We start from the raw sequence: 9,562 nt of genomic DNA, 5'->3' as shown, positions 1-9,562 counted from the left end.
AACTAATTTGATTCTTGAAGCTTGTTGTTTTGTAGCAAGTGGGTTGGTGGTTTGAAAGGTTGTGCAAGAGAGAGCATGAGTAATTTGTATGTTTTGACTTGTGATTTTATTCCTTAGTTTTGCTTGAGGACAAGCAAAAGCTTAAGTGTGAGGGGGTGATGTTATCACATCTTTGCTTGTTATTATAGTCATTTTGAATCATCTCAGTATTTAAGTTCTTTAATTTTGCTTATTTAATACATATTTTCCTTGCTATTATCATTTAATTATGGTTCACACTTGTTTTGAATGTTTTACGGTGTTTGTTAGTGTTTTTGAATCATTGTAGGTCAATTCTATGAGCAAGGGAAGTTCAAGGATGAGTTTGGAGCAATTTTGGACAAGTTCGGGGCCCAAAGGCTCGACGCGTCGAAAATTTCCAGAATGTTTTGTGATCGAGACCTGCTGGTCTCGACGCGTCGAGCGAAGCACGAAGTCGACAGCTTAATTACAAAAGGGCGTTGGCTTCAGCATCTTCAACTTCAATTCCAAATCCCAATTCAACTTCAATTCCAAATTCCAATTCCAACTTCAATTTATTTAAATATAGGAATTATAATTTGAGTCCAATTTTGTACAAGATTTCTATTTCATCTCAACTTTGTACCCACTATAAAATCCCTCCTTCCTCAACCCTAAAAAGACCAAGAGATTTTTAGAGTTTTTTGTAGACAAGAAAGAGAGGAATCAAGAGGCTCAAGATGTCTTTGGAAGCAAGGAGGAAGCCAAGGAGATTTGGGAGAATCGCTTGGTTAATTCTTGTACTCTTTTGATGATTTGTAATCCTTTATTCATATTTGCTATGTATAATTTAGCCATGCTCGGCTAAATTCTTTAAGGATTTTTTGGGTGAATTTGTTTATAAACCTATGTGCCTAGTTCGTTAATTTCTTAATATATTTATGTTTGGTTTTATGATTTGTGTTGTTATCTTGTTTTAATCTGTCGTTGTTGGTAGTTAAAGGCCTAAATTACTAGCTTCACAGTCATGTTTGTGTCACCAATGGGAGTTGGGGCATAAATTAGGGCACACACGATTGCACCTAATGGTTGGTCCTTGGGAAAGGGGAACTTATTAGGGGAAGTTTATTCTAGATTATTGCTCATCGGGAGATGGTAGTAATTAGGAATAATTGAATGCTGATCTTTGATCTTATTGGGTGTTTAAGCCATGGGAGTGGAAATTCACTAGGAATAGAGATTACGGGAGTAATTCGATTCCACTTGGCATTCCCATACAAATCTTAATTCCAAACCAAATATTACAAACGTTAATTGGCACTAGGTGATTAAACATTGTGATCCCAAGAATCCTATTTTGTTCTATTGTCTACAAAACCTTGCTACTTATTTTATTCTGCTTGTTATTTTATGCAATCTATCAACCTTCAAGTTTTGTTCGGACTAGTTTCATATGAGTAACCTAGTAGCTAGTGATTAGTACCCCACCTCTCTGTGGTTCGACAACCCGAATACTCCGGGTATTATTTGTTTGCCCCAAATTACAGCAATCAAGCCTTCACTAGCAATGCAAAACACATGATCAAGAATTAATCCAATTATTAAGTGGTTAACAAAGCTATTAGCAAGGGAATAGATCAATTATGTGTTACACCTCAAATCATCCATCACAAATTGAGATGCAGCAAGCACCACTAAAACAAACCACAAACCTACAAGAGAGCGTAAATGCAATTGCATGCTAAGACAAGTAACTTATTCACCAAAAATGACATATGAGTCATTCAAGCAAAAGCAAAAAATTTTAAAATTTTAAAAATATCCCCAAATTAATGACTCCTCCCCCACACTTAAAAATTTGCATCATCCCTGATGCAAAATAAAAGAAAAGAAAAACAGGAGAAAAGAGAAAACCAAAAAGCAATAAAATAATCATGAACTAGAAAGCAATAAAACTAAATAAGACGAAACTAGAAAGCAATAAATAAATATGGAAAGTAATAAAAGATAACATGGGGTGCCTCCCATGATGCGCTAAGTTTAACGTCGTTAGCTCGACGTTACCTCTCTAGCCATCAAGTGATTGGAGAAGAAAAATCCCCTTCTTTCCATCAACTTTCTCTTCCAAGTATTTCTTCAAGTGATGTCCATTTATAAACTCTCTTAAGCTCGAACCCTTCATTTCATCGTGTAAGGAACCCCATTCGCCCGAATCAAGAATTATGCCTCCATTCTCTTTTCCTTCTTTTTCAACACTCTCTTGCTCAACAAGTAATGAGAGTCTCGGATCATCCACATGAACCAGTAAGTATTGGGAATCAATGGATATATAGATAGGCAAATGTGTGCCATCATCCTTAAGAACTCCTATGCCTCCCAAATTCAAAATTTCTCTAAAGTTCTCTCCAAGGGAAGTGTTCTCCATTGGTGAGACATCCTCATTCAAATCATGTGCTCCATTAAGAACTTCCTCATCTAATGGGCAACTCTCTATATGTTCCTTGCTACCATTACCTTGCAACTCTACATTCTCCTCCCAACTTGGTGTCTCCATCTCAATGCATTCATCAAATATTTCTTCATCTTTCTTTCTAAGATCCTCATCATCCTTTTTATTTCTCTCAACCTCATGACCTTCATTTGACAAGAGCAACTCTTCTAGAACCTCTCCATTAAATGAATCTTGAAGTGGCTCTTCAATTGTCAAATCTTGCCATAGAGCCAACGTGTGATCAAGTTGAGCTATCATGCGATCCATTCCAGCTTGTTGCTCCATATATTTCGAGCACAATTGCATTAACTTAGTCTCTATGGACTTCACCTCAATTGTTTGATCAAGTGGTTGGCAATCTTGTTGAAACTCTTGGTATAGAGACTCTTGAGCTCGCCCTCGATACTTGTAATTGGGATCCGTGATGAAGCAATTTTCTGCCTCATGAGGTCCACCACATATCATGCACTATGAGGGTTGCGGAGTAGGTGGTATGCATCTTTGATAAGTGGCTTGACTCATGTTGGCACAAAATCCTTGAGTAGGTTGTTGAGGGATATGGTTGGTGGGGATGAACATGTAACAATTTTCCACAAAGTGATTCCCACCACAAAATGAGCGCCATTGGGGTTGTAATGTTTGATATGAACTTTCTTGAAAATATTCTTGACTTGAGTTGGTGAAATTTGAGAAAGAGAATTGTTGTTCCATTCCTCCATATTCTCGATTCATATTCCAACTCATCTCATAACCTTGAGAAGGAGGGTAAAACGGTGGCATGGTTCCTTGGAATTCATATCTATCCATAAACTAAATCACACTCAAAACAAGGAACTTGTTATGGGTTAGAAAAATAAAATAAAATAAAATAAAAAATAAAAATGGACTAGTCTCCTAGAATAAAGATTTCACTAATGTTAATACTAGAAACGCCACTTTCCCGGCAACGGCGCCAATTTGATACGTAGTATATTTGCAAACAAATAATTCTCGGAGTACGAGTTACCGATCCACAGGGAAGTGGTTGTATCAAGCACTAGCAGTGTTGCAAAAATTGCGACTAGGCGCCGATTAATCGGCGCCTAGGCGCTAGGTGATTGCCCACCTAGGCGCTCTAGGCGGCCTAGGCGGTCCCAAGGCGCCTAGCGATTTTTGCAACCTTGAGCACTAGTTACTAGCTTATTCATTAGAGCTAATCCTAACAATTACTTAGATGATTGATTGGCATAAAATAAATAAAAGAGGTTCAGGATTTTGAAAACAATAAGAGAGAAGATGAGATTCATGGGATTCAAGTATTTAATCACCTAGTGCCAATTAACGTTTGTAATATTTAGTTTGGAATTAAGACTTGTATGGGAATGCAAAGTGGAACAGAATTACTCCCATAATTTCTACCCCTAGTGAATTTCCACTCCCGTGGCTTAAACACTTGATAAGATCGAAGATCAGCATTCAATTATTCCCAATTATTACCATCTCCCGATGCGCAACAATCTAGAATAAGATTCCCCCAATAAATTCCCCTTTCCCAAGGTCCAACCACTAGGTGCAATCGTGTGTGCCCTAATTTATGCCCCAACTCCCATTGGTGACACAAACAAAGCAAACGAAACAAGTAACTATGGCCAATAATTACAAGCATCAAACAATATTATCACGATTGCAACACAAGTATTAAACCCAAATAATAATATATTAAAGAAACTGAGAACTCAGGCACATAGGTTCATAAACACTTTTACCCAAGAATCTCTAAAGAATTTAGCCAAGCATGGCTAAATTATACATAGCAAATATAAATAAAGAATTACAAATCATCAAAAGAGTACAAGAATTAACCAGACGATTTTCCCAAATCTCCCTAGTCTTCTTCTTGCTTTCCAAGACAACTTGTGGCTCTTGATTTCTCTTCTTATTGTCTCCAAGAATCTCTGAATTCTAAACTATGAATTTTAAATTATCTATTCTAATTATTTACTCTAAACTACCATTCTTTTTTTAGGGTTGAGGAAGGTGGGATTTTATAGTAGGTACAGAGCTAGGCGGAATTGGAATTGGAATTTTCCTAATTTAATTTAGGAATTTTAGCTTTGGAATGATTAGGCAATTACGGTACCCATCTTGCTTTGGAATATTGCCATTTTAAATTAGGAAGTTTCTAAAACTCGCGCCCAGTGCAATAGGTACGTTTTGCACGCTTATTTTGACCCTTTTCTCTTATTATCTAGACTTTGGTGTCTTCATAAGAGTTGTAGTCCTTCAAGTCTTCTTTCCAATGGCGCAAGAATCACCTCAATCGGACATTCCTAGCATGAGATATGTTCAAAATACTAAACTATCATCAATCTGTGCGAGATGAAATGTTACTGGAAATGTTCGACGTGTTGAGTTTTCTGCTGAGTCATAGATTATAGCCCTTCGAGTCTTCTTTCTAATGGCGCAAGAATCACCTGAATCGGACATTCCTAGCATGAGATATGATCAAAATACTAAGTTGTCGCCGAATTCAACGGGAATTACAACTCTTCGGTCTTTTGATCCACTTTTCCCTTGTTTGATTCTTGTGATCAAATCCATTGAAAGTACCACTCTTTGGCTCTCTTTGAAGCATTTTAGCCACCTCCTTAGCTTCACCTTGACTTTGTTTTGGCTCCAAACTCGTCCTAGAACTTCCCTTGCTTTTAACTTTGACCAGAAATGGTTCAAAAACACTAACAACATCGTAAAACATTCAAAACAATTGTGAACCATAATTAAATGATAATAGCAAGGAAAACATGTATTAAATATGTAAAATTAAAGAACTTAATTACTGAGATGATTCAAAATGACTATTAAAACAAGCAGAGATGTGATAACATCACCTACCGAAGAAGAATCCACACAAGTGGAAAAAACCATATTAGCTTGAGGTCCAGGATTTGCAGAATACCTACGGTGACACGAAACAGTAGTATAGCCTTGACAATCGCAAATCTAACACCGCGAAGAATAAGACTAAGAACTATGACCGCGAACACCTCGCTGTCAACGACCACAGCCTCCATGCAAAGAGTGAGAAAACCCACTATGATCGGACTTACCTCAGCGCTGAACAGCCATAGCCATGGGAACAGTTGAGACACCTCTAATGCCAGCAACATAATCATCACCACAAATGAATTCATTCGCCACCTGGAAATCAGATAACTCTGCCAACATGATTGGATGGTACCGTCGACGTAACCCAATAAATTTTGTCCTCGTAAAAAGGGTACTAACCGAGTTCTCCAAAATAAATAGTTATAGGCAGTGAGTTTGATTGAAATAAAGTGATGAGCTATAGACAACGAGTTATTAGAAACCACAGGCACCGGAACAACAACATCAGAAATAGTCCGCTTGGAAGAAACTCCGGCAAAATTATCATTATCACCGGCCATAAAAAAACCAAGTGACTGATATGGTGATACCAGATGAGAACAAGATTATGAAATATGATTGATAATAGGAACGTATACAATTTATATACATGACTAGAGCCCTATTATGAATACACAAGACTAGAGTCCAATATCAAACATAATACACAACAGTAGTAGATTCCTAATAGTTGAAACCCCAAAGTAAGAACCAAAAACTAATTAGAGTCGCAAGGTAGTACGTGCATAGTGAATTCATGTAGGGTGAATGACTGAAATGTGCTATTATCCCCCATTTTTTCCCAAAATGTGTGCTGACTTTTTTTTGACAAGAATGTGTAAAACTAAGTTGGGACTTGCGTTTTTGCATGTGTCCCGGCAATTTTTTTTTTTTCGTATTAGTGTAAAACGCAAGAAGGACTTGCGTTTTCTATATTGAATACGTAAAACGCATTTGGGAAATGCGTTTTACGTATACGTATCACATACTCTAAAACGCATTTGGGAGATGCGTAAAATATATAATACTTTTAACACATCTCCCAAATGCGGTTTTTTACCGGCGGGGGCGCTCCCGAAGCCCGTATTATACACGGTGGTGAAGTCGTCGTCTCCCTGAAGCCCGTATCGTTTTTCCCTATACCGTTTAGTGCGTTTTGCGTTTGCTTTCCACTTCCTCCTCCACTACTTTCGCCAATGCCGTTGTCGTCTCCCTAAAGCCCTCGACGGCCATCACCGCCGCTCTCTGGATATCCTTAGCGTCCTTGGACACCGGCACCAGCACCGACAGGCACCACACGGAATCAGCGAAGTTTAGCGTTGCAAACTCACCTCTCAGCGCCAATGCTGCCACGTCGTGAGCTCGCGCCGCCATTTCCGGAGTAGGGTAACTTCCCACCCATATCCTCTTCTGCTTGATCGGCTCCCGAAGCTCACAAACCCATTTCCCGTTGCCCCTCCGCCGCACTCCCCTGTACACCGGGTGCCGAGTCTCCTTGATGAACTTCTTCCTCCCCGCCGGCCTCTTGGGTTTCCTCGCCAAAACAACCTCGTCTAAATGTGCAGCCATGCAGTTGGAAGAAGAACATGATCCTCCGGATACTGAAGAGGTCACCGGCAGCAGTTGACCACTTTCCTTGAAACTAAATCCACGACGACGACGGCCGTTCTGATCGGACAAATATGCTTGTAACACCCCGTGTTACGGCCTTTAATCCCGAATTAATTATTTAATTAATTTCATTAATAATAATAAAAAGAATTTAATTTGATTAGAAATCTCTTTAATTAATTAATGTGGTCCACCGCGGATCATGGACCCTTGCCTAAACTAGAGTCATAAGCCTATTAGAAATAATGAAAGTCAACATTTTACTAATCAGATCCTAATTAGGAATCCTAGGCCTAAACATCTATTAGGAATAAAGAAAGTATACCTTTACTATTCAGATTATGGTTAGGATTCTCTTTAATTAATTAATATGGTCCACCATGGACCATGGACCCTTATCCCTAAAACAAGTCCTTAGTCCTATAAGGAATAGAATTAGTAAACTCATACCATTCAGGCCCTAATTAGGACTTCTAAATAAATATATAAGGACATAGGAGGCACCTAGAAGTCACACCACAATAGATATCACCACACAAGAATTCCCAAGGGTCTCCCCACCACCAAGCCTAGGGAGATCAAAACGGATGGAAATCTTAGGGAAGAACCTTAATAGCCAAGGAATGATTAATTAAGGCTAAGAGGTAACCCATGTATTAACAAAACCTATTTTCTTTGCTATAATCTCCTTCTTTGGCTTCTCCTCTATACTCGTGTCTTGATAAATCGTTTGTGATATTGATGATATGATCTTGATGATTGATGAGATGAATTTATGTGTGATCTTGATGATGATAGGAAGTTCTTGATGATTATGTGATGTTCTTGATAAATCTTGATGTTTCTTGTTGTTAAAAGATGAACTATGATCTTGATTATTTAAATATGATTAGAGCCTTAGGATGAATCGTGAAATTCATATTGTGATATTCTTGATATATTTGGGTGGGAATTCACATGTTCGGGTGTTAATTATGCTTAGAAATCACGATAGGATATGTGATATTTGATTCTTGCTTTTGATCCGTTAATTGTCTACGTGGTGTCATCGATTGCGTTTAAAAGTGTCTAAGCATGGTTTCGGGTTCCACAAAGGATCCCGGGACGTTTATTGTGATAATGAGTCAGTGGGGGGTAGGTGGGGGTAGGGGAAACCCGCCACCTACCCGCTGCCCCATTCAGGCGTCGCCGGCAGCGGGCAGCCGGCGGGCAAGCGATTGCCCGCCGGGCACCCGCTGCCCAGTTTCTCGCCGCCAGCGGGCAGCCGGCGGGTGGTCCTCCACCCGCTGGTTTTCCCACATCGGGATGGTGGTTTCTTCCGTTTGATGTTTCCCCGATCCACGTGGTGTCCCAACGGACTCCGTTTATCGTGCCTAAGTCTAGTTTGATGTTTCGGGTACCGTTCATAGGATAAATGAGTCTTATATATATCGCATGCTAGTTGAATTAGTATCCCGTTGGCCTAGGTAAAGGAAGTATGAACCCCTTAGGATTATTCCTAGTATGTGGATGACCACGCATAGGTTTCATTATACGTTTTCTCCCCTTTCCCAATGTGTTAATGTGGGTTGCATGTGCTTGCTATGTGTTATGTGTGCATGATACCCCAATTTGGTTGCGATCAAATTGGTTATTCCTGAACTGCGGTCAGAATTACACTCTTGGGCTGCGGTCCACCGTTTGGTTGCGATCAAACGTTTTACATGAGCTGCGGTTCATATTCCTGGCTGCGGTCAGATGATCACTTTTGGGCTGCGGTCCACCGTTTGGTTGCGATCAAACGTTTTACATGAGCTGCGGTTCATATTCCTGGCTGCGGTCAGATGATTACTCTTGGGCTGCGGTCCACAGTTTGGTTGCGATCAAACATTATGATGAGCTACGGTTCATCGGTCAGTTGGGATCGACACCTTCGTATTGCGATACGAGGCAGGGTGCTGCGGGGTCGTGTCAGAGCTATATGCGCTGACCCTCATGTATGGGCATGCGATTGGTCGTGTGGCACCAACAAAGTGTGCTTGTGTGATAAGTTGCATGATGATATAAATGAGATGAAGTGAATCCGTGACCATTGGATATATGCTAGTATCTTTACATGCTTGGTTACAACTGTTGAATGTGCCTATTCCATAGGATATATGCTAGTATCTTTACATGCTTGGTTATAACTGTTGGATGTGCTTGTCCCTATTTGTCGAGTCTATTCCGGTTTTGAAACTAGAGGTTTCCTAGGATATATCTTCCTGCTTCAAAATGACTTTTCTTATATATATATATATATATATATATATATATATATATATATATATATATATATATATATATATATATATACACTTATATGGTATTTCAACGCGTTAGAGTGGGTTACCAGCATTATTCGTTGAACAGATATATTTGGCTTTCAGGCACAAACGATTAGCTCCGGAGCGCGCTAGAGGACCCAAGGCTTAGATAAATAGTTTCATATTCAGCCTGCGTGTCATAATGATGTAATGATGATGTTTAAGGACAATTAGATAGTTTAGCCGGTGCATCTGAGTTCTCCAGCTCAGA

The 9,562-nt window shown here is 39.4% G+C and overlaps 1 protein-coding gene across 1 annotated transcript; it reads right to left on the bottom strand.

The window, feature by feature from the left end:
• Positions 1–6,541: 6,541 nt before the first annotated feature.
• Positions 6,542–6,964, bottom strand: LOC109175040 (dehydration-responsive element-binding protein 1A-like). The gene has a single exon (XM_019324297.1). It carries the CDS (start codon positions 6,962–6,964, stop codon positions 6,542–6,544), a length of 423 nt encoding a protein of 140 aa, XP_019179842.1.
• Between the last annotated feature and the right edge of the window lie 2,598 nt (positions 6,965–9,562).

The sequence above is a fragment of the Ipomoea nil genome, unplaced genomic scaffold (genome assembly GCF_001879475.1).
Source record: "Ipomoea nil cultivar Tokyo-kokei standard unplaced genomic scaffold, Asagao_1.1 scaffold0681, whole genome shotgun sequence".
Lineage (NCBI taxonomy): Eukaryota > Viridiplantae > Streptophyta > Magnoliopsida > Solanales > Convolvulaceae > Ipomoea > Ipomoea nil.
This window is presented reverse-complemented; position numbering and strand designations above follow the sequence as displayed.

What these genes read in the sequence shown, in the direction of transcription:
- LOC109175040 (XM_019324297.1), bottom strand. Translation starts at nt 6,964, where the DNA reads ATGGCTGCACATTTAGACGAGGTTGTTTTGGCGAGGAAACCCAAGAGG.